This window comes from Corylus avellana, chromosome 6 (genome assembly GCF_965113065.1).
Source record: "Corylus avellana chromosome 6, dhCorAvel1.hap1.2, whole genome shotgun sequence".
Taxonomy (NCBI): Eukaryota; Viridiplantae; Streptophyta; class Magnoliopsida; order Fagales; family Betulaceae; genus Corylus; species Corylus avellana.
In genome coordinates this window covers 30499919-30525327 of record NC_142495.1, presented here as the reverse complement: position 1 = coordinate 30525327, position 25409 = coordinate 30499919, and the positions used below count along the sequence as shown (strand labels likewise).

General features: G+C 37.7%; 2 protein-coding genes across 8 annotated transcripts in view; one reads left to right on the top strand and one right to left on the bottom strand.

The window, feature by feature from the left end:
• The window catches only part of TPR9 (Tetratricopeptide repeat (TPR)-like superfamily protein), a 29941-nt gene extending 24242 nt beyond the window's left edge, over nucleotides 1–5699 (top strand). The window contains exon 15 of the mRNA XM_059599838.2: nucleotides 5314–5699. Within this exon, the coding sequence (XP_059455821.2) occupies nucleotides 5314–5523 (210 nt within the window). The 3' untranslated portion in view covers nucleotides 5524–5699. The remainder of the gene's footprint in view (nucleotides 1–5313) is intronic.
• Nucleotides 5700–8804: 3105 nt separating this feature from the next.
• LOC132186400 (uncharacterized) lies at nucleotides 8805–24389 on the bottom strand. Of its 7 annotated transcripts, XR_009440745.2 has the most exons (14): nucleotides 24197–24389; nucleotides 21897–21979; nucleotides 20571–20777; nucleotides 20250–20361; nucleotides 20130–20163; nucleotides 14702–14739; nucleotides 14511–14545; nucleotides 14259–14411; nucleotides 11507–13986; nucleotides 11218–11304; nucleotides 11001–11064; nucleotides 10442–10528; nucleotides 10276–10341; nucleotides 8805–10165 (listed from the first exon to the last, which is right to left on the bottom strand). XR_009440745.2 is itself a non-coding variant. In XM_059600363.2 (12 exons), the coding sequence occupies exons 2-12, from the start codon at nucleotides 21965–21967 to the stop codon at nucleotides 10522–10524; spliced, it is 3288 nt and encodes a 1095-aa protein (XP_059456346.1). In that variant the 5' UTR covers nucleotides 21968–21979; nucleotides 24197–24389; the 3' UTR covers nucleotides 8805–10521. The 7 variants fall into 7 exon arrangements, 2 of the variants coding, with proteins under 2 accessions (XP_059456346.1, XP_059456348.1); XR_009440747.2 differs by having other exon boundaries at nucleotides 8805–9490; nucleotides 9622–10528; XR_009440743.2 differs by having other exon boundaries at nucleotides 10276–10528.
• Nucleotides 24390–25409: the final 1020 nt, after the last annotated feature.

Genomic DNA, 25409 nt, shown 5'->3' with positions numbered 1-25409 from the left:
TAAACAGTATCTAGGCGGGCTCCATTGCGGTTGCCAAACGCCACCTTAGTGTCATTGCTGCTGTCACCCATCCTTGCCATTGTTACTTGGTGTCCAGCCTCTATCAGCGTTGACAACCTCTTCCAGTGCCAGTGATGATGTCTCTGAGCTCTCCCAGTGTTGAAGACTTGATAAGTTGTTCACTGTTCTCTGGTGCTTTCTGACCTACCCGTTTTTTCGTTAGGTTGGTCGCCGGAACCATATGTGCCATCTTTGATCTTGTTGGCACCGCCATAGAGCTAGTCACCAGAAGCGCCTCTTGATGTGGCCTTTTCTTTGTGTAAAAATTATCAATAATAAAAATACCACTCACAATAAAACGAATCTTTGTAGAATAGGCTATATTGATGGTGTCGAACCTCAATGACTACACTGACGTTATTAAGCTTGTCAGAATTAATTTTAACTTAATCCTATGTTCCATTTTCTCAATCACATTGTCCCATATATATGATTGGCATTATAGGATGCCCCCAATAGAAGACCAAGATACTTAAAGGGTAGAGACCAACCCCTTATAGGATGCCCCCAATGGTCCCATATATGCTTTTTGCTGGAGTAGGGCAAAAAAAGCTGGATCACAATGTCTCAAAAGAAATCAAGGCTGAATTGGCCAGAAAATGCAAGAATTGGACTTAACCAGCACTGAACCGGCTGAAAATAGATTAAATCAGGCAAAACACAACCTGAACCAGCCAAAAATGGATGAAATCAGCCAAAAAAAACCACCTGAACTGGTCGAAAATAGATGAAACCAGCCTGAAAACCACTGAAACTGGCCAAAACTAAGTGGAATCGACTGAAAAATCACTGCAACTGACTAGAACTAAATGGTACTGGCTGAACTTGAGGGAATTGGCCAAATCAAACTGAAGAAACCGAAATTACGATCCAGGTCGACTGATGTGATCGGATTCGAGTTGATCTACTTAGGCCTGTGATTGAGCTGATGAAGACAGATCCAGGCCAGTTTTGATGGATCAATCTAATTCCCAATTGATGGGCTGGATCCACTATGCCTGACCCGATCTTTAACTCAAAAGAGACTTGTCCTAAGTTATAACACAACTGAGCCTTAGATATCTTTAACCTGGATTAGAGTCATTCCCATAACCAAGCACCAGCTTTCTCTTCCAATTCAGCCGGAGATTCTTTTCCAATTCAGCCGGAGATTCGATAGTGTCAACTGGTTCTCACCATTGGCAACCACCAGAAATCGATTTGCGACTTCACACACTCCCAGCAACCACAACAGCTTGAAGCTTTCACCACTAGCAACCACCTCAGTTCTAAACTCACCACCAACCACAACACATGCTTCGATGTCAACCGCTACAATCACTAGAAATGCCGTCAGCCACCCCTACAGACATGGGTTACCACCACACACAACAACCAATACCCCCAAATCAATTTGGTACTCCCGGTAAAGCCACTAACATAGCAACCACAATGTGGATCGGCTGTCCAACACAACCATCAACGAGAATAACCATTCCTACAAGGACAAGGGCAACGGATCCCTACTGTCATGGTTATAACAATACTCACCTCCAACCACGAGCATCAGGTGAAGCCTAAACCAACAATGCAACACTATCGTAGAACTGGGCAAGAAAAGAATAGGAGAAAAGACAAAAAAGGGGGGGCAAAAAAAGAAGGGCTTGGAAAAAAAAAAATTGTTAGCACTCTGAGATCTTGCTTTAGTACCATATCAAGATTAGGGTTTGCCCAAAAAGAGACTCTAAACATACTATGGCCTCACTATTTTCATATATATATATATATAATAGAGAGTATAATAATACCAATATATATAATAGAGAGTATAATAATACCAGTAACACCCTTTTAAACTTTAATAAAATAGTACTTGGACGGCCGCTTGGTTAGCTCCTTTAGTGATTAGTTTCTCTGATTTTTTTTTTTCATTTCTCTCCCTCCTAGGCGCTCTCTGTTTATACTTCCTGTGTATATGGGTTGTGCCCCTTTGCGCTCTTTTATATCATCATTACTTATCAAAAAAAAAAAAAAAATAGTACTTTTTCTAACAGTGCTACTTCACATAATATAGGAGAAATTGGGGCACATGAACATCTTATCTCGGGAACCATAGGATTGACAACATTACTACGTTACTTGTTACCTAATTTTTGCTTGCACTTTCCCTCAAAATTGTATATCAGTTTTACACAGGAGATTTGATGTGTAGGGAGGCTTATATGGTCAGTAATGCTTGAGTTCACAATAAACAATTTATTTGATTTCAATTTGGTTCAAGGGAAAATGCACTTTACCCCCTTGAAATTTGAGGTCTTCTTCAATTTGAACCTCAATATTTAAAAATTTACAATGTAACCCCCAAATGTTTCAAAAATATGCAATTTTTTTTTTTTTTTTGATAAATAATGTTTATATATCAAAAGCACAGAGGGGCGCAACTCTAGTACACCGGGAGTATACAAGAGAAACACCTAACTATGAGAAGAGAAAAGAATGAGAAAAGAACAAGAAAATCAAGATAGCTAATCACTAAAGGGGCAAGCCAAGCTGCTATCCAAGTGAAAAGGGTGTAGAAAAAGAAGGTCGTAAGTTCTTCCAAGGATCTCTCAAAATCTTCAAAGCATCTCGCATTCATTTCTAACCATAAACACCACACAAGGCATAGAGGAACCATCTTCAACAAAACAACACTCCGAAAACGCCCTCCCGACCACCAACAAGCAAACAAGCCGGCCACCTTACTAGGCATAACCCATGACAATCCAAACTGACTAAATATAGCATACCATAAAGAACGAGCGATCTCACAGTGGAGAAGAAGATGATCGATCGTCTCCCCATCCGATTTGCGCAAGCAACATCTATTGATCACAATAAGATTCATTTTTTTATGATTATCAATAGTAAGGATCTTTCCTAACACCACCATCCAGGTAAAAAAATCCACTCTCGAGGATGCCTTGGTGCGCCAAATACTCTTCCAAGGAAAAGGACTAGCCTCTTTACTTGCTAGAATATTATAGAAAGATCTAACATCCAACTTCCATTTGCTAGACGGAACCCACCAAATTTTATCCTCCCATTCCCTACTCATTCTATGGGAATACAACAAAGTAAAGAATGAGGCTAACACTTCCAAAGGGTGTCCATTACTAATTGCTGTCTAAGTAGACGAAAAGGACATCACGTGCGTCTCACGTGAGATTTTTATGCTGAGTCTCCCCATTTTACATCCAACCCACTGTGTGAAATTACCACAGTGCCGCTCATTAAACCCAACGCCTGTTTTTATGTTTTTGTTGTCAACTCTTTTGTTTTTCAAACCCACCCACACGACAGCACTCTCATGCTCCTTTTGGGAAGCTATCTTTTTCAATGCTATTTCCAATTTGGAGGAAGTTCATGGCTCCTGGTGGGAGCTGATCCCTCTCTCTCGCTTGATCTAAGGAGTAGACATCCCAAGCATCATCTCTCCAGTAGGTAGAGTTGATTTCGGGGACATGGGCAACCTTCCAATTATCTCCACCATCGATGTCTGGACGTATTGTCATGATCAAATCATCAGGCATGTCAAAAAATTCAACCAGTTTAAGCTTGCTAAGGTGTTCAATACCTGATGGCAGCCTGTGCAAGGATTTATAGCGCTGCAGGATTAGCTTTTCAAGAAAGGGCATTGCTCCCATTTCCACTGCAACTGTCTTCAGTACATCCAACTTATCAAGGCCTAAAACCTTTAGCCTCTGAAATCCTTGAGCCTTAAACTGCAATATCTTCTCCCTCTTAAACCTGCAGAAATTCAAGATGTACAAGATTTGGTAGACCTTGGAGTGACTCAAGCGGATCAACCCTCAATTGACTCCATTTCAAAGATACCTTTGCCAAACTATGGAGAGAAGATATCCGGTGTGGTAACTTCTCTAAACATCCTACCAAGTATAGCCGCTGCAGAAATGGAGGGAAAGATAGGCTTTCAAGATCGATGATCTCGTTCTCTTCGGTTGACATTATCAACAAAGCGCGGAGGTTTGTTAGCATGTTAATGGAGGAGCATAGAGCAGCCCCATTTTCTCTTCTGAGCTTTACAATAACAAGCCTCCATAGTTGATTCAGCCTTCCAAGTTCTTTCATCATATCATCGCCACCTAGATCATCGGCCTCAATGACACTGAGCTTTTATAAGAATCGGAGACGTCCGATTTGTGGCGCCATGGCCTTAAAACCATATTTGGAGTTGAAGTGTGCATAGGAGCAAATCTCATACCGATACACCAATAGGTGGCGAAGTTTCTGAAGCCGCGAGATCTCAACAGGCAATGCAGTCACCCATGTGTGTGTAAGATCAAACATCTCCAGGTTCTGCAGATTCCCAATTGAGTTTGGAATGATTTCTATCTTTGTGACTCTCAAGCTTGGATATTTCAGATGGAACAGCTTGGTGATCTCATTTGGGAATATCTCTAGAGGTGCACCTTGCAAATCTAACAAATTAAGTAGCCTAAAATCAAGAGGAAACTAAAGGGAGTTTGAAGACTCAGACAGTGATGATTCTACCCTTCAAAACATGAACAAAGAACCAAGCCAAGAGATGCTCTTGGTTTCTTGCATATCTTGCGTGGTTTTATGTATTGACAAGCAACAAACTTTTTCCTGCCACATCGTGTTTTGTCCTCAAGCTATGGTTACAAAATTTTGGTCTCTTGACTTCCAAATGATTATCTCACAAAAAAGGTCATGGATGTGACAAGTTCTGCAAAAGGAGCACGAGAGTGCTGTCGTGTGGGTGGGTTTGAAAAACAAAAGAGTTGACGAGAAAAATGGGGAGACTCAGCATAAAAATCTCACGTAAGACGCACGTGATGTCTTTTCCATCTACTTAGATGGCAATTAGTAATAGAGGATGTTAATTGCAAATTTTTGAAACATTAAGGAGTACATTGCAAATTTTTAAACATTGGGGTTCAAATTGAAAAAGACCTCATACTTTAGGGGGGTAAAGTATATTTTCTCCTTTAGTTTATTGTCAATCTATTTGATTTTAATATACTTATTTGAAATCAGGGTTTTCTGATGTAAAATGTGAAATACTAAATAATTGAACTTATTGTTAATGTTTTGTTAGGAATAAGTTCAATTATTTAGTATTTCACATTTTACATCAAAAAGCACTGCATTAATATGATATACAATATAGCAATTTGTCACTAACAGCCTTCATATGTTTTCGAAGTAATGAAATGTGAATGAGAACTTGATGGCTTTTTTCTATGGCAGATTGTGGAAAAGCTCTATGGCCCTAAGCACATTGCCATTGCAAATGAACTTGTGAAGCTCTCATCTATTCAGCTATCCATGGGAGATTGTGCTGCTGCAAAGAACATAAATCGAGTTCGTGAAATTTTTTCTTGTTACTATGGATCTCAATCAGACATGATGTTCCCATATCTGCAATCCCTTTGCGGAGACACTAACAAGTTTGTTTAATAAAGGTTTGATCCTTTCAGTGTCATTTAAGAGGAAAATTCCAGATGACAATATCATGTGTATAATACACTTCAAACAGTATTAACTATTTATGGAGTCTACTGCTTTAAATCTTATCTGATCATTTATATTATTCATTTGATCAGTTACATCTAATCTATTGTGATTTTTATCTATTCCAGTTATTTTTGCTCTAATTCAGTAGTGTTAGAAGAGTATTTGGGTTTGTGGGTATTTGTGGTCATTGTTATATTTTTCAAAACCTATATAATACTGTGTGAGGTAGGCTACAAGATATTAACGAGAGCCTCCTCTTTTCTTTCCATGCAAACCGTGTTTTGGGCCAACAAAGTGGCCAACTTGCGTGTTTTCTAATTCACCTCTGCCTTCGTCAGAGATTCCTTTTGGGGGAATTACTTTCACTCTTCCATGCTCAACCGATGCATATGTCAAATGGCATGTGAGACGCACGTGACGAGTTGATCGTCTGAGCTAACGCCTTTGATTAATAGAATTTGAGTTTTAGGCACAAAATGATAGTTTGATAGGGTCGGGCAGTAGGATTGACAGTTCATTGGGGCAAAGTGACAATGCGTTGTAGTTGATGAGAAAAAAATATAATTACCCAAAAATAAAAAAGAAAAAGAAAAACCAGAGCATATAGAACAAACAACCACTCAATATTGGGACTTAAATATGTATTGCCAAAGCTGACAACTTTGGAGAGGGAGTCATTAGCTAGAGTGACACTTTAAGGTGTATCATTAGGGTGATAATTAGAGAGAGAAGTAGATGAACCAGTCATATGTTCATTTGCTTGAAAATCAATAACCAACAGGTTGCTAGTGGAGGATAAAAGATAGTGAGATGTAATATATGAATGAGCAAGAGTATCAATGGAAGAGGAAGAGGCCCGCTTATGGGTTAAGCACCGAGAATACTCAATTTTTGAAATGGAAATCATATCAAAAGTTAGAGTTTGGCTCGAACTAGCATGTAGTCTGGGTGCTGAGAATCCTCTTGGGAAGAAACCTGATTGGCAAACCAATGTTTTGTCGCATAAATCCCACCAATAATGGAATAGGATCTTCTCCAGTCCATTTTGAACTGAAGAATATCCAGTTAATAGCCAAGATCGAGAGATCTTGGGGTCATAAATGGAACATATGTCCCATTAATATAAATAATAATAAAATATTATTTATATTTTAAAAATAATTAAAAAAAGTAATGGGTGACCTGGGGTGACTGGCCACCCCATGGCCCTTGGGGGTGGTTGAGCCACCCTCAAGGACCAAATTAAAAAATAAAATTAATAATAATAATAATAATAATAAAATTGATTTGGCACTTGGGGGTGGATTGGCCACCCCAAGGGCCAAATAATTTTTTTTTTTTTTTTTTTTATTTGGTCCTTGGGGTGGCCGAACCACCCCCAAGGACCATGGGGTGGCCGATGCCACCCCAAAGCCCAACTAGGGTGTCTAGTCACCCCTTACTTTTTTTTTATTATTTTTTAATTTTTTATTATTTTAATTTGTAATTATTTTTAAAATATAAATAATATTTTATTATTATTTATATTAATGGGACAAATGTGCCATTTATGGCCCTAAGATTTCTTTAAAGAAATCTTAACCATTAACTGGATATTCACCAGTCCAAAATGGATCGGAGAGGATCCTATTCCAATAATAATCCACTTAATGATTATTATGACAACAATAAGTGTGTTTGTGAAGATCACGACTTCCGGTCATACCACCTTCTCGAGAATCACATCTATCACAAAAACCATGATCACCACGAGATCTACTAAAACTGCCACGTGCAACAATAGAAGCATAGCCCTCACCATTACATTCAGAACTCAATTGAGAACCCGAATTAAAAAAAGTAGCATGCTGAATATGAAAAAACACCTCCAGAAGAGATGGGAGTTATGATGTTTGGCAATTGGACCAATTCCAATTTCTCTCCTTGTTTGGTTTAGTTAACCAATTGAACAATTGAGCAGCATAAAATTTATATTTAGCAACAAACTTGTTTACTCTTGCCATTTTAAATCAGACAACTAGCGAAGCACATTCAATATTAGGTCCTTAGTAATATGCTTTTCTTTTTAGCAGTAACATGCTTTTCTACACTTGAAAGTTGAAACAAAGGATACATGGTTCTTGAGATATACCTTTTTTTGGTTCTTGACAAATATAGAGAGGAAGCAAGATCAAAGGAGCATGAGATCGCTAGTCGGTCTTTTGAACAAGAGGTGGTAAGTCAATGGGCATGCTTCTAGTTATAAGACAGTACTCAACAATATTGACGACGAATTTTTTGAACTGCCCAGAAAGGAACCCTTCTTTAGAAGAGGTGGATATCATCAATAACAGATTCAAGGTCCATTTGTTTCAGCGTAAAATAATTTTTGAAAAATATTTTTTGTATTCTTGGGTGTTTTGTGCGATGAAAAATATTTTCTATTTGACCAAAAATTCTCTTTTAATTTCCATAAAATGATTTACATTTTTTAAAACCGTAAACCATTTTCCGAGTTTGAATTTCTCATTCTCAAATCAACGGACCTAACCAAGACGTCATCGGGACATCGCTAAGACCCGATCGAGACACTGCCAGGACCCCGTTGGGACATCGTCAAGACCCTGCCAGGACACAGATGGGAGCCACGCAACATCGTCGGGACATTGCTAGAACCCAATCGAGACGCCACTAGGACCCAGATGAAATACTATGAGAACTGGTCGAGACACCACCAGTATCTTGAAAGGCCAAGCCAGTCGAGACACCGCCAAGACCAAGTTGAGACACTGATGAGACCCGATCAGAACAAGACCGACACTCGCTAAGACCTAGTCAAGACACCATTGGGACTCGCCAAAACCTGGCCAGGACATTATCATAATTTAAAGTTTAATATAATTGAATGAAAATATATATTTAAAAAATACAAAAATACAAAACAAAACAAAAAGTGATTTTTCATACGCACCAAATGCCAAAAAATGTTTTGAAAGAAATCATTTTTCAAAAAAAATATTTTTTCATTGAAAATATTTTTCGCCTCAATTTTCCATTTTTAGGCCTCCTTACGGTTTTGGTGGCATAGGTCACAATAAGGGAGTCGCTTTTCACTATAATTTTTGTTTCGGTTCTCAAGGCATGCAAATTTTTTATCGTCAAAAGAGTACCATTTACTTCGCCAATGTTTGAGTCTGTTATGGTACTAAGCCATTATCAATTAAATTAAACAAGAGAAGATGAGGTAAATCAAACACATAGATTTTGTGCAGCTCAGCAGCGTGCCTACACCCACAAGAGAATGCAAATTTACTATTGTCAAAATCCAATGAATATTGTTACACAGCACATATTTATAGTGCATCGACATCTAAACCCTAACCTAGGCACATGAAAATCCCAATACCCACGAGCGCGTCCTCTGCGCCCCAACCAACCTATTACATGACATGGCATTAGTATTCAATGGCTAGTCATGCTCTCGTGTCGAGTCATTGACATTTTCATTTTGAGAGCCCCTTCTATCCAGTCCATCTATAAAACACCACTTTTACAGCCTCCAATAAAATTTTAGCACATCACCTAAACACAACAGATAGAATAGAAACGAAAGCAGCCAATCCATCAACAAATTTGGCACTTTCATCCCTTCCCTTCGGGCACTCACAACCCATTCTCGGACACTGGCGACTGCGGCGGTCGGCTCCACCTTCACCACGCTGGCTGAGTTCAACCTCCACCACGGCCGACCCACCACTAGTTTGGCTAGATCAGAGCAAGGGTCACTACCCCTTGGTTGCGTGTTGCAGGTCCAGTTTCTCTCTCTCTACTTGCAGACAACAATGGTGAAACCCAACAATAATTTCACTACTTACCTCTTCATCCTTCACTTATTCACTCCAAAACTTATGCAAACCCAGATTTGGAAGCTCTAATGGCCATTGAACCCCATCTCAACAACAATGATCAACAGCCCAAGAAAAACCCAATCAACAAAACCCACATAAATTCAAACCCTAAATCAAAATTCCCAAATCGAGAGAATCAAAGGAAAATTCGTACCTTGCTTGAATTTTTTTGCCTCCACTTTCAGCCTCACTCACAGCCGATGTCATTCTCTTCTCCATCACCCATCAATCCATCACCCATCAACCATCACAGACCCTCTCTCGGTTCTCATCTACCTTAAACTAACGGATTCCAGTGGTAGCCTTCGGTGTACACCGAAGGCTGCTCCATGGATTCCGGCGGCGGAGTTTGGCAGGAGAGATGGGGTGGTTTACAGGTTGGTGGGTTAGAAGGAATCAAGGAAATGAGAAGAGTGATGATTCGGAGTTCGTCTCTAGTGTATTTTGGTTTTTTTAAGTGAGGTGTCAAATTCTTATTGAATGCTAAAAAAGTGGTGTTTTAAAGATGGACCGGATTGAAGGTTTTCTCTTTCATTTTTAACACTTTTAGGATCATCATCAAGGATAATAGCCCTGATGGAAAGATATACCTTGGTTTTGCTGTTACATATTCCAGGTGGAGTCATCAACATTTTCATTTTTAAGGTAACATTGAAGTACAAGCAGAGCGCATTCTAAAGAGGTTCTGGCCTTTTTACCTGGAAAATAATAACATTAATCACCATCATCCTTATCCAAGCATTTTGCAGTTGATTTGAGAGACACTATAGTCTTTGCGCATGCAAGGACCATGAAATCAAATTGTTACCTTCCAAAACCAATACTAAATATCCACAAATATCCTAGTTTTCCCCTGGTCATGACGAGTTCAAACCTGACAGATAGGCCGAATCAACGCCATAGCTCTTATCACCACCAACAACAATCTAATTAGACAGGAGGAATTTCCACACAATTTTCAGGGCGAGTGTTACCTGCCCAGAGGATTAAACGTATGCCTCGGTGGGGGTCAGAACCGGACCTTGAAGTGGCAACTTGGGGAGGTCCAAAGCTCTTAAGATCTACAACTCAAGCATACTGTTTCCATTAGTGCTGGAAAATGTACATCCTTATGGAGCAAAGCATACATGCAGCAATATAGGAATCAAGCCATATACATAATCCAAATCTAAGCAAAGCTTAATTATTTAAATTGGATATTATACTACATGTAATTATACCAGTAAAAGCAAAAGACTAGATCAATTATGAATTGATTAATGTTTGGCATCCAAAGCTTTACAAGGAGCAATCAAAGTCCAGCAGGATACAAATCAAACACCATGATAATTCGAACTTACGAAACCCCCCTTCTCTCACCAACACAACCTGCAGAAGCATAGGAATGGCATCCCTGATCGCTGCATGCAAAACAATATACAACTCCAAAGCAAGTGCAATGTAATTTTGCTTTGAGCCAATATGTCCTATATATGGCATGTGAAATAGGACAAATAATAATGATTCATCTTATATAATCATTCTCAGCATTACCGATGCTTTGTCTCATTCAGTTTACTGCCCCTAAATGCTGAAAGGGAGAAGAACGACCTTGTAGCTGAAACATAAACATAACCAAGAGTATTGGGATAAATAACAATTAGAAAACGATGAATCATGAGCAGGAAATGCAAAATTTATGTTTTACACCACAGCATACAAGTGTTTGTGGAGGAAGTACATTACTCTAAGATCATAGATGAATACTAACCTTTAGTTGGAACCACAACTGAGTCACCACTTTCTTGCAACTTGTGAGGAGGAAGGTGATCGGTAAATGTGCTCAAATTTGATTGAGCTGCATGCAGAATATACATGAAATACAACATCACACTCGTGTTAAACTGAGAAGAGCTAATCAGTAAGAAAATACTACCCATTACCCAAATGGGGGGAGTTCAAGAAGATTAGGATGGAATGATTAGGGCCAGCAAGGATGAGTACAAATATATTTAAAAGAAATGGCTGAAGAAAAAAGTAAAGGCAAGAGGAAAATATACCAGGGAGTAGTCCATGAGCATCAGAATTTCTTTCATAGCTTTCACATGATGAAGTCTTTTGCTGGGTAAAATTCTTTGCTTGAAGAGCAGCCTTTCTAAGAAAATTGTCAGCGTTTCTCTTAGTAAAAGATTTAGATTCCTCAGCATCATCCTCTCCTTCAGAAAAGACAGATGGGCTAGACCAACCAGTAATATTTGCATCCCCCTTGCTCTTCCGAGCAAACTTCAAGAGCCTCTTTAATCCTTTCGGTGCATCTTTTTGGCAGACCATGACAGGAGGATTTTCAGCAATTCCCCATTCCATAATATCAGGTTCACTACTTTCTTCTTGCAGCATCTGGGACAGAGAATGACGAACACGTAAATTTGACAATCCAACAGCTGGAACATTGACTGGAGATGCAAGTTGAGATGTGCTGACATCACATGGAAGGGGCAGTTCCTGATGCTCTTCTATTTCCACCCAGGCAGTGGGGGAAATGGTAGATTCTTCTTCAACTTGGAGTTTCAAAGAAGACTCTGCCTTATTGTTGAAGTCATTAACAATCTGAGCAGCAACTTGGTCAAAGTTCTCAGTCTCACCACATTGCCAGTGGCTATTTATCTGAGTTTCTGATTGTATAGCAGCATCATGAAGATCCAGTGATACCATATTTCCCTCCCGATGCTGACTGACCAGGTCAGAAGCATTAACACTTACCTCACTTTCTTGTGCTTTCATCAAATTTTTGCAGTTTATCATAGATTCCTCTGCCTGAGGAGAATTCTTTTTCTTATTAACAGGAGCGGCAGCAGAGGTACTCCGAGAACCCTTACGAAGAAATGGTTTTGATTCCAGTGGGACTATGCTGCTTTTTTTTGTCACTTTGTTATAGAAACTAGGCTTTGTCGGAACTATACCAGAACAATCTCCAGAAGCTTTCACCACTTTTGTTTTGATTGTTTTGCTTGAGTTTGGCACTCTTTCCTGCTTTTTCTCATTCACAACCTTCACTCTCCTGTCATGATCACTCCGTGTATCATTTAAATTTCTCAGTCGCTGCTGGGACTTTTCCACTTTAGGGCTCGGTTGAGGAAGTAACGGTACTGGATGAGATTTCTGATGTGCTGACTTAGTACCAGCAGAGTATATGCCACCAGGAGTTTTACCTGGTGATGTCCCTATGGTTCTGGGTGATGGTGTTGATGGCCACGATTTACGTGTAGCAGGCAAGGGTGGTGTTTTAGATGAAACCTTCTTTGTGACACATGGCTTTGAGATTTCCTTTTTGGCATTTACAGGTTGAGATGAACTTTTATGTGATTTTTGGGGATTGCGCACAGCATCTTTTCTACCAACATCATTCCCCTTTGCAAAGGCTATTTCTGCTTTTCTCTCACTAAGAATTTGTTGCATTGCTCTAAATTCTGCTTCTTTCTCTGCTCGCTTTCTAGCATTCTCTCCTCGAAGTTTTTCATCCCTCTTCTCCTTATAGTGGTCATAAAACCCACCTCTCTGCTCAGATGAGAACTTTTTATTTCTACTAGTTTGAGGCTTGCTACGTCTAACAGGCTTACTGTCCATTACTTCCATCATCATCTGGTTCAAATCCACTTCCTTTTGTCGATTCCATTCATCCGAGGTTGTTGATTTTCTAATAAATTCCTCTCCTTGGATTTCTTTAGCATCTGTTTGAAAATCATTCATGTCTGCCTGAGTATATATTGGATTATATGCTTTTTCTTCCCCCTTATCAAATTCTACATCAACTTCACCTGTCTCAACAAGATTGTTGGAAGTCTCTGGAACAGAGTCTTCAGAAACAATTTCTAGCTGACCTTGAGAGGAAACTTCTTCACCTATACCTGCACTCCATCTTCTCAATACAGATTTGTTTGCACAGGTAGAGATATTTGTTAATGACCTCCGTTTCTGAATTTCTGTTGCATGATCCCTCTGTTTGCTTTCAAAAAGGTTTATTGCGTCTTGAACACTCATCCTCTGAATATTGATCTCAGGTTTCTTACTAGGCTGTTCAAATCTTTCATCTTCACCGTTGTTTGCAGCTACATCTCTATGAGACAATGCCCTTTCTCTAGTAGGAACATAGTTGAGGCTCTTAATTGTTAAGGCCGCAGCCCTCCTTGATCCAGTTCTCCCTATTTGAATTCTCCGCATTGGAGATGCTGACCGTCTAGGAGATGCGGATCTTATAAGAGTTCGACTTCTTTCTGCAGATGTTTGATCCCCAGCACTTGGGTCGGAAAACTCGTCCTCGCTCTCTGTTAAGCTCTCCCGCTCAACCTGGGCAACCTTAGCAGGTGAAACACCATATTTTACTGGTATAATTGGATGTTCTGGTTTTGATATCCAACTATTTGTATCTGTCTCATTTACATTTTCATTCTTTGGATTGCATTTTGATGAGGCCTCATCATCATTTAGAGCATCAGCACTCTGGCTCTCTTGGTTCAGTTCCAAAAATTTGCACAACGAATTTCTGTAATGGACAGGTTTTTTTTAATAAGTAATCAAAATATTATTAAAAGCACAAAACGCAACCTAGACATATAGGAAGCATACAAGAGAAACGCCTAAATAGGAGCAGAAATTCCTGCAATGGATAGTTACAAGATGTAATTTTATTTGCCATAAAGCTCAACTTAAACCAAAAAAAAATATGAAGAACCACTTTGTTGCATCTAAAGAACTTTTGCGGCAACTAGTAAATTAGAAGACCAAAGAACCCTTTAATTTTGTCAGGCAGCTTACTTTAAAGCTGAAGCTCCAAAATGTTGAGAGAAATGTACTAAATCACTGATTTCTTTAGAGGAGCAGTTGAAACCAACAGCCTTGTCAAAAGCCGCAACCAAGTCCCTTCTTAATGCTGTGAACCTTAAGTCCATAGCTCGCAACAGTTCATTTCTGGGAGTATGATTTTCAATAGCTTAGTGGTGATGCAAAAACAAATAAATAAGTAAATAAGAATCTGCCACATGAAACATAACAAACAAAATAACATACTTTGAAACATCCGTTGATGCAATCTCGCCGTCAGGCTGTTCATAGAGAACAAATTGAATTAGCCCCCATCTCAAATGTAATACAATTAAAGATCAATAAATTAATAAAATGGCCTTCTAAATATCTAGACAGTGCAATGAAACTAGAAAACTGAAAATGTACTAAAAGAAGTTGTAGGGAAAAAAAATTACTTTGTTGCTTGGTGTCACATCAATCGAGTTGCAGCTATCTGTCAAAAAGGGGGAAAGCTATAGCTATAAGCAATTATGAAATCTGGGAAGTCAAAGATTTCACTTAGTATGGGAAAATATTAAACACACAAATACACCCCAAAATTCAATCCACTCAATTAGAGAAGACCCTTGATTTCACTTCAAGGAGAAAAGTTAATGTTTAATAGATATAAAGAAAATTTCTTTACATTTGAGGGAAATCACAATACTATAGGCTCATCTTCAAAAGCAAAAGTAACTCCCTTCACATTTTAAGCATCACAAACTTCATTAACTTAAGTTCTTACATTTGTATAAGACAACAACAATTGAAGTGGGAAAAATGAGTTATCAACTGGATAGTGATATGGTTTTGTGAACATAGAAATAACGTGAATATATTCACCCACCAAAAAAAAAAAAAGTGAAAGGGAAGTACAGTGATTATAGTAAATTGAGATAATTCAGAAGGGATGGAGCAACAAAAAAAATAAACCCGAACATTCCCTCAGACCATGTGCTCAAAAAGTTTTTTTTTTTATAAGTAATAATGCATTAGAAGAGCGCAAATGGGCGCAACCTAAGTACACAAGAAGTATACAAGAGAGTAACTAAGAAGGGGAGAAAGAAGAGGAGAACATAAAAAGAAAATCAGGGAAATTGATCACTAAGGGTGCAAGCCAACCTGCCGTCCAAGTGAAGAGAGTGTACAAAAAGAAATTAACAAGGTCCTCAAGGTTCCTCAACAAATCCTCGAAGCATCTAGCATTCTTTTCCTTCCATATACACCATAAAAGACAAAGGGAAACCATCTTCCACACCACTGCACTGCGGGATTAACCGCCTGACCACCAGCTCGCAAACATCTCCTTGACACTTCTAGGCATAACCCAACACATGTTGAACCGAGAGAAGATAACATCCCACAAAGTGCGCGCAACCCCACAATGAAGAAAGAGATGATCCACAGACTCCCCTTCCAATTCACACATGCAACATCGGTTAATCACAACAATACCTCTCTTCCGAACATTATCCAAAGTAAGAGATTTCCTAAGGGCAGCCGACCAAGCAAAAAACGCCACTCTCGAAGGAACCTTGGTGCGCCATATACTTTTCCAAGGAAAGTGGTTGGGCTCTTTGAAAGCAAGCTTCCTATAAAAAGAGCAAACCTCAAACTTCCCTTTTCTTGAAGGAATCCACCACATCCGATCCTCCCCTTCCCCACGCATCGAGAGCGAATACAAGAGCGAGAAAAGAAAGGCTAAGGCCATCTCCTCCCAATCTTGAATTCTACGAGTAAAGGTAACATTCCAAAGAACCCTACCATTTAAACACTCCCTGATATCCGCAATGGAAGCATCCTTATTGCTAGCAATATTGAAAAGAACGGGGAAAGCCTCCTTGAGAGACAACTCGCCACACCAAGTATCCTCCCAAAATTTGACTTTCGACCCCAAACCAGGATCAAATCTAAAGTAGCTTTGAAATGACCTCCATCCCGTACAAATGTGTTTCCATAACCCCACCCCATGCGATCCACAAGGGACCTTAGAACGCCAACCACCTCAAAACACCCCATACTTCGCCACCAAGATTCTTCTCCACCAAGCCTCTTCCTCATGAGCAAATCTCCACAACCATTTCCCCAAAAGAGCTTGATTAAATAAACGCAAACTCCGAATCCCTAAACCACCCTCAGAAACCGGAGAGCAAACCTCGTGCCAACTGACCAAGTGGAACTTAAACTCCTCGTTGAGCCCACCCCATAAAAAATCCCGTTGGAGCTTCTCAATGCGACTTGCCACAGAAGCAGGGATAGGAAAAAGAGACAGAAAATAGGTAGGGAGATTGGATAAGGTGCTCTTGATGAGGGTGAGCCTAGCCCCCTTGGACAAATACATACGTTTCCAAGGGGCCAACCTTCTAGCAATCTTCTCCAACATGTCCTTTCATATAGCCAAAAGCTTGAACGAGGCCCCTAGCGGAAGACCCAAATACTTCAAAGGCAATGAACTAGTGCCACATCCCAGAATACAAACCAAATCACCCACCTCATCCGTACCTCCAACAGGGACCAAAACAGATTTGGCCCGATTTACTTTTAACCCAGAGACAGCCTCGAAGCCAATAAGGGCTTTAATAAATCTGATTTGGTCAGGAACAGCCCCACAAAAAACCAGCATATCATCAGCAAAAAGAAGGTGAGAAAAAGTTACCCGATCAGGCTCTCTAGCTCCCACATAGAAACCATTGATGAACCCCCTATTGATATAAACATTAATCATCCTGCTGAACGCTTCCATGACCAAGATGAACAAAAAAGGCGAAAGAGGATCGCCTTTTAGTAAATTGAGATAATTCAGAAGGGAGGGGGGAAAAAAGAAAAAGAACATTCACTTAGAGTCTCAGACCATATGATCAGAAAGTTACTGCGACCATTATTTTTTATTTTGAATTTTTTTTTTTTTTGGGGGGGGGGGGAAGTGTGGGACCGAATAACTAAAGCTGCTTGTATTCAATTTCAATAAAATTTGCCATATACCAAATATAGAAGATTTCAATATCGACACAGTCACATAGCTCTAAAGCATTTAATTAACGAAAACAAAATTTAAGTCTCATTCTCAATTATATTGCCTGACCAATGATCTAGTTATCCATGATATTGCCTGACCAATGATCTAGTCCCTAACAATCTATTCTTTTCGAATCCTAGATCTATGGATTAATATAACCTCTTTTTGTCCTCACTTTGTGTACAATTCAGAACACTGAACTGGAACTCTTCTTTTATGCAAGATGGCATGCATTAAGCATCATTGGACATGCAGAACCAAATTTTCCAAGATAAAGGTTCGTAAGATATTATCACCCAACCACATATAAGGTTTTAAAAATATTCTTAACAGAATTGTGTCATCAAATTTTTCACAGGATCTACCAAATGAACTTAGGGATCTCTCATGTCACACTCAAAGGTATCGATCCATCTCCCTCTCCAACAATAGAAAAAGGAGGTATAGTTTTCTCCTTTGCAAAAGAGGGACTAGATTTCTCTCTCTTGATTTCTACCAATAAACTAAGAGATGGGCACACAATCATCAAAGATGTATACAGAGAAATGTAAACATTATCATTAACTATAGTAGGATCCAGCCCTACAGCTCAACCACCAACAGCTATAGCAAAAGAGAACCAAAATAAAGTCCTTGCTACAGCCACTTAACAGATCCACTCAAATTACAAATCCATCTTAGATGTCCCTATCATGTCAACAAGATAACCATCATACTCCCCACTTTATTCTGTTAAAGACCACATTCTAAGGACTCAATACATGCTTTCACTAAATCAGCAAAACAATATCAACCCTTTTCCTCTTCTGACCTATTACATAATTGCAAGAATTTTTTTTTTTAAAAAAAAAAAAAATGAATGTTATTGTCCCAAGCATAAAGCCAATTAACTTTTAAAAAATTCTAAATCAGGTCTTTTTTTTATAAATAATTCATTCTCATTAACAAAGCGCGAGGGGCGCAACCCTATTACAGAAAGTATACAAGAAACCTCCTTTTAAGAAGAAAAAGAACAAAAACTACAGAAAAAAACAAAAAAAACAAACAAACAAACAAACAAACTATTATATGCTACTATCTATGTGTAAAGAGAATTGAACATGAACTTTTTCAACTCTACTGCCGAAGTCTCTCGATCTTCAAAGCTCCATACATTTTGTTCTCTCCAAATACACCACTTTTTTTTATAAGTATTCGAGAGTGCCCCCATGTACACAGAACTATACATGAGAAAACACCTAGCTAGAAGTATACACCTCCTTAAACACAAAGGAGAAAACCCTCCAAACTTCCAAAGTGTTACGACGTCCCACTTGACCTATTCACCAACAACTCTCTCACCCTTTTAGGTATAACTCAAAAAACACCAAACAAGTCAAGAAGTGAGCTCCACAAGTCTCTCGCTACTTCACAATGAAGAAGAAAGTGATCAATGGACACTCCACTGTTCTTGCACATACAACACCAATCCACCACAATAATGTTCCTCTTCCTCAAGTTATCTAAAATCAATATTTTCTCTAATGTTGCCGTCCACACAAAGAACAATACTCTAGAATGGGCCTTAACTCTCTAAATAATCTTCCATGGAAAATACGAACTAGTACGTATGGTTAACACATGAAAGTATAACCTCACTTCAAAATCACTCCTTTTGGAAGGAACCCAACATATTCTATTCATATCTCCTTGCCTTACCCTGAGAGAATATAACATCTCCGACAAGGAGACCATATTCCAGGTCTTTTTGAGTCAACTACTTTTCAAACTTAATGGTACACTTGTCACCCTTTCAAGTGGCACAACTTTTAGTATTGCCTTTAATCTTATATATGACTGCTTAAATACTTTTAGTCCATTTCTCTAGGTTTTTCCCTTTTCACAGTCAATTGCAAACTAAGTTATGTTTAAAAGTCCCATGTTTCAAAGCATCTAACCCAAAATCTTAAGCTAGAAGGCATAAAGGTCTAACTAGTAAATTGAACCATATGGATTCCCAACTGCAACAGATGTTTGATTCCCCAACACCCTTTCTGATGTCAAGGTCCAACAGAAACCAAAACCGAGACATTTAGACCCGTGCCTCAAACCAAGATGGATGAGCTTGGCACATGGATATCTAAGAATACCTAAGGGTATCCTTTTTGGGGATTATATCTGAAGGTACCTCAAACAACCAGAACTCATTGTGATCAACCTGCACTTCCAACCCTCAACAGTATACCATTGGACATTTTATTTTTCCCATCTTCTACTTTTCAAAATTACTTTTCCTATTTGGCAAGGTTGTGGCCTTGGGGATGATTAAAGAACTTGATTTATCAAGTGAACATAAGCACATGCAACTTGTAAGTTATATCGTGAAAAATAATCTAGAAAGCCACCAAAAAAGCCCATACGGCAGCCTGCATGAGGAACTTTCAATTTATATAAAAGACTATGACACAGATTTTCCTCAACTTACATAACAACACAAACCAGAAAGAAACCAAACTAAGATGTCTCTATATCCTCCTTTTTGTCAAAACACATTAAAGATAAAACTTATGCCTTCACAACTATAGGTTTTACAAAGAGTAGATGAAGAAAAACATATAGCATCTTGAAATCCCTGAAGGTTCATCTTCCTGAGATGGTTCATCTATCTGAAGGTTACTTTCAGAATCCCAAGTCCCCAATAGAGTGGCCCACTCTGTTTGGTCAGCAGCCACTGAGGAGATATTAACAGTGGACAAGAGTTCATCATAACATAAACATTGAGAGTAACATAATTATGTCTTTGACATAATAGATTTCCTCGAATGATTAGCACTTTTAGTAAAAGTTACCTGCTTCCGAACTTCCAAATTGATTGTCACGGTCCTGAGAAAACAAATATTTATCAAATATTTGTTGATAAATAACTATACACATTCAAATATCAATTTATACAAGGACAGAAAATAGACCTTGCCATATAAAGAGAGATGAAATTTTTTGGCTTCCTTCAATTGAAACATCTCATCTTCGATGGCATCAATGGCATCCATTAGATCTGGTGAACGAACAATATGTAGGAACCTGACAAGAAAGAATAAGAGTTTTGTGTTAAGAGAAATAGATACCTACATTTAGTCCATAACAACTAAATCAAAAGAGAGAAGTGCTTTTTTTAATAACTAAATAAAATTTAATTAAAAAGCACAAAGAAGGGGACAATCCTAGTAAACGGACAGTATACAAAGAAAAGGCCCAAAAATAAAAACAAGAAACACTTAAATGATAAGAACCTGCTTAAAACTGATTTTGTGAACCATGCAGCACCACTGAGGTTTCCCGGTAGTTGAATTTTGAAGCTACCATCAGATTCTTTAGCATACAGGTCATTTACTTTGGGTATATGTGGCAACAGTTGTTCAAGAAGCCCAGTTGCTAGTTTTTCCACTTTTTTGTTGCTGTAAATAAATACCTCGTAACTACCACCCCCACCTCTGAGCCTAAACATTTTAGAGAAGTTTATTAGCAATAAAAGAAAAATTGCTATTTTATTAACAAAAGTAATACTTATGTCTGAGAGGAATGCCTATATAAGTATGTACAGATCACCATGATAGGGAGCATACACATAGTGTCATAGAATTGTACTTTCAAAAATAGTGCTGAAAAACAAAAGAAACTAGAGCAATGATTTGTGCAGACTCTGGAAAGAGAAACAAAAAAGACCAATGTTATTGACATTTCAATAAGAATAAGCGCGATAGGCTTGACTCAAATCCAAGTGTTTATTCAATTACATTTTCACCCATAAGTCTCAGCATCAATCCGATCCAAGTTGAAATCAAAACAAGAGGCAAAACTTTCAAAGTCTATTGAAACTATGACGAAACCAAAACTACTAGGTACACAGAAAAGCTTCAAAATTACAATACAAGCAAAATCCGAAGGTAATTATGAAAAAAATGGTAGTTTTTCACTCAAGTCTGTTGATTACATTAGCGGGGGGGAGGGGGGAAGAAGGAAACTTCACTTAACTCCCCTACAGTTTCATAACTTTTGCAAAAAAAAAATAATTGTAATTTAAATGTAATTTAACAAAGTTTACAGGGGTATAAGGTTCATTCTACCCTATGACCGTTTGATTTAACCCCAAATACTAAAGGGAGGGGTGAAATTGCAAAAAATTGAAAGTTTGATACACTAAATTGAGAGATTTCTCAAAAAAAAAAAAAAAAAGTGAAATCCTCAAAATCCTATCCAATAAATATGGAACCAGTAGAAAATTTTTGGGGAACAAACCTTGATGCCAAAACAGCCTGCTAACATGGTATTCGAGGACAAAAGAAAATGACAACTGAGTCAATATCACAATACACCTAGAAGTTAAAAAGGTATTGATACTTGATATTGTTTCATTTAAATCCCAGCTGGTTATGGATCAAACAAGCCTCTCTAATACTAATCATGCTACCAACACAAGACTGCAAGAACTAATCAGAAACTCTTTTAACTGGCTGGGTTTTAGCTTGAAATAGTTTGGTCTGAAGAAGATAAATGAACAGTTTTTGTCAGCTCTATCTCTACTAAACACTTCAGATAATCCACAGAAGAACCTTAACCTGTGTTGAATAGGCAAAATCTGAATTTCAGCATAATCTAAAGGTGCATCAGCATCTATACGACCCTCCATTTAAAAAGCTTCCTGTAGAAGCAAAGGAACCAGAATAAGAAGAAAAAAAAAAATTATTAATCAAAATATGAGTTTGTGGATGCGCTATATGTGACTCCAAATATGTACAAAACTTTGAATAACAAAAAAAAAAAAAAAAAAAAAAAAAGGTGCCCCAGGAAGTCCATGCATCTGATAACTTGCATACCACATGATTTGTACTTCTAGAGAACTCGGTGTATAAGTACATTGACTATTTGTGAAGTCAGTATGACAACACAAACATTTTTTTTTACACAAGGAACATGATTTGTATTTTTACTCGGTGTATAAACCAGAAATATATACAAGGACACCAAGGAACAAAAGCCAAAACAAAACAAAACAAAACCACAAAAAAAAAAAAAAAAAAAAAAAACAAAGAGAGCCCAGAAACCCATAAAACAAACCCAAAGCCCCCACCAAAGAAGACCTACATCCTCTTGCCTTTACCCCTCATAATTGATAGAACTCTCCAAGTTCTTCAATTCCCTCCTTCCTTTCGACTTAGAAGCACAGACCGACTTCGATAATTCTCCCACCTCTGAGAGAAGTGGGGCCACCCCCAGCCTAAACGGGGGAGCGAGAGAGAGATCAATTAACCAACGATCAAGATGAATTATGAGATGGAAGATATCCAAGGTCCAAGGAAAGTTAACAATTGACTAAAGAAAATATTTTACAGAAGGTCAGCATATTAATCCCACACCCATTGATAAAAATAAATAATTAAAAAAAAAATGCAATTAAGGAGATTAAAAAATTAAATTCCATTTATCAGAATAATTGTTCCCATAGAAACAAAAACAGGAAGTTCAATTGTGGTGTTAGATGATAAAACATGTTAGAGTTATTGCAATAAACTGAAGAATGTAAAGCTAAATAAGTTAAGAACTTGCATAACATGTAAGGAACATGACCAGAATGTCTAACATGCATCATGGTCAAAATTACCATCCCACCAAAAAAGTGGGCTTCTAGTTGAACGAAGTTCATTCCTACATAAGCCAAGGCATAATACATGTATCCTAGAGAAGCCTCAAATGGGTTCCAATCATCTAAAGCCTTATATGGATTTCACATTTATGTCACATCAGAACACTTTTTTTCAAATCAAAAACAAAAAAATGCCCTACAAAACATATTAACAAACAAAGCCATTCAGCTTTGATTTTCAGATCTAGATTAGCATCCAACATCCCTTGTGCTTGCTTCGACTGGGAACAGGGCTTATGGGGCTCCAAAGAGGCAACTCTCAAGTAGACAACTACCTAATCTACTGCAATTTGATGTGGGACCTGGTCCAGATTCCTACTATTCGGAGGGTTGCGACATGCTATTGTGTAGGATTGATGTCGAAATATACCCAGAGGTAATAAGGAAATTTATGGTTATAGGGATTAAGCTTAATAAGTTATTATGATGATAAGCTAAAGAAAATACAAGTTTAGGACGATGGGATCAACATTGCTACAATTACATTGAATAGGAAGATGCTCGAAACTGTTATAAACAGCTTACTTGAGCAAGTACCAGGGTGAAATTTCTCTTCCTCTTCTCCAAGTACAGTACCTTAAAGGACCTCTTTCTCTCTTTCTCTCTCTCGTTGGAACACCACATTGCTATTAATTAGCCGATACACTCTCCCCACGAACTAAGGCCATGTTTGTTAATGCATTTGTTTTCTGTTGTAAAGATAAATACATTAGCAAACAACTCCAAAAAAAAAAATTGTCCAAAACACATTAATATACATGCCCTAAAATTGCCCAGCATTTTCACTAACTTCTTAGATTGTTATTTGTACCTCCTCCTCCATTTCCAAGATACTTGGTGCCATAACCAGGGAGAGATCTAGGAAACTTTAGCTGTTAGATATTCCATCGAATAAATTAAACCTTTAGAAAAAAATAAATAATTAAATAAATGTAAGTGCATTGCAGTAGATCTAGTATCCGCAATGAGAATCCATAACCATAGTAAAAATATTAGAGTAAACAATAATAAAAACCACCAAGTGTATGAATCCCATGAGAAATTATTCGAGTTCAAATCGAAAAGAAGGTAAGTTCAACTTTTGCTTGAAAACACCATAAGCTTGTAACTTAAGAAATGCAAACTGGAACTAAATGCAGTATCAGAAAAACCAAAAGCAAGGCAGAATGCTAATGAATCTCCAAATCCAAGGAGTGAGCGAGTAGATTTCTTTACCTTATACCTGAGATCTGAAATATCTCTCTCTATCTCTCTCTTGGTAGGGAGAGATCTTCGAATGAGAACTCAAATTCATGTACAGTGTGTGAAGGAGGAGACACAAACTGAGCTAGTAAGCTGAGTGCAGAGAAGGTTAATTTCTCAGAAATAAAGGAGTGAAGCGCGTTGATTGTCGCAGAGCCAGACACCACTAAACGGGACATACTAGCATTTCTTTGCTGCGTTATAGATATATTTCAATTATTTTCAATTTAATCTCTAATACTTAAAAAATGGGAAAAGGAATTATCACTTTTAAACAATGACATTAAGGACTATCATTGCATGTTAAATTATACATTTTTTTCCTCAAGATATTCTTAAATTTATTAAAAATAACCATTTGAAAAAATGAAATTATTAATAAATGGAAAAAAAAAAAAAAAACTAAAAAACATTTAAAAACATCAAAATGGGTAACCCTTTTCATATTAGCCCCTTAATTTTATTTATTAATAATTTCAAGGGTATTTTAGAAAGAAGAAAAAAATGCAAAGTCAAATGCCAGCAAAAAGACAAAAATAGTCATCAAAAAATTTCAAGAAAACAAAAATATCTTTATAAATTTGAAAAATAAAACTATTTTTTAAAAAGAAAAAAAATATATAAAAACCATGGGGGGTGGCTCGATTTTTCTTTTTTCTTTTTTTTTTTTTGAGCTTTTTTTAATTTTTTAACTTTAGAAGAAAAAAAAATCTTTAGTATAATTTTAAGATTTTTTTTTTTAATTTTATGAAGGTACTTTTGTTATTGAGGGAAACATTGTCATTTCTTTGTAATTTAGAGAGATCAGTAACACAATTGATAGTTTTGTGGGGCAAGACATTGACAATAAGTTGATAGTTTGAGGAAGGATATGTATACTTTTTCCAATCTTATAATTTACATGTGAAAGCAATATTACTGAGAATAATTACAATAATAATAGCTATCGGAATGGGAAGCAATATTATTGAGATTAATAGCAACATCATTAGCTACCATAATGGAAAGCAGTATTACTGTGATTATTAGTGGTAGTAGTAGCTACTAAGATATAAAGCAGTATACTGGGATTGGTAGCGGTAGCAATGGCTACCAAGAAATGTGAAAATTATGATAACAGCATATTGAGATTGATAGGAGTAATAGTAGTTACTGGAGAATGCGAAATTTTGATAGCGGTATATAG

Bases quoted from the DNA above. Each gene is read 5' to 3' on its own strand.
- LOC132186400 (XM_059600363.2), bottom strand. From the start codon at position 21,967: ATGGAGGGTCGTATAGATGCTGATGCACCTTTAGATTATGCTGAAATT. The intron at 20,362-20,570 runs GTTCTTATCATT...CTTTCTTGTCAG, and splicing joins ACAAAATCAGTTTTAAGCAG to GTTCCTACATATTGTTCGTT. The intron at 13,987-14,258 runs GTAAGCTGCCTG...TGTCCATTACAG, and splicing joins TTTGGAGCTTCAGCTTTAAA to AAATTCGTTGTGCAAATTTT.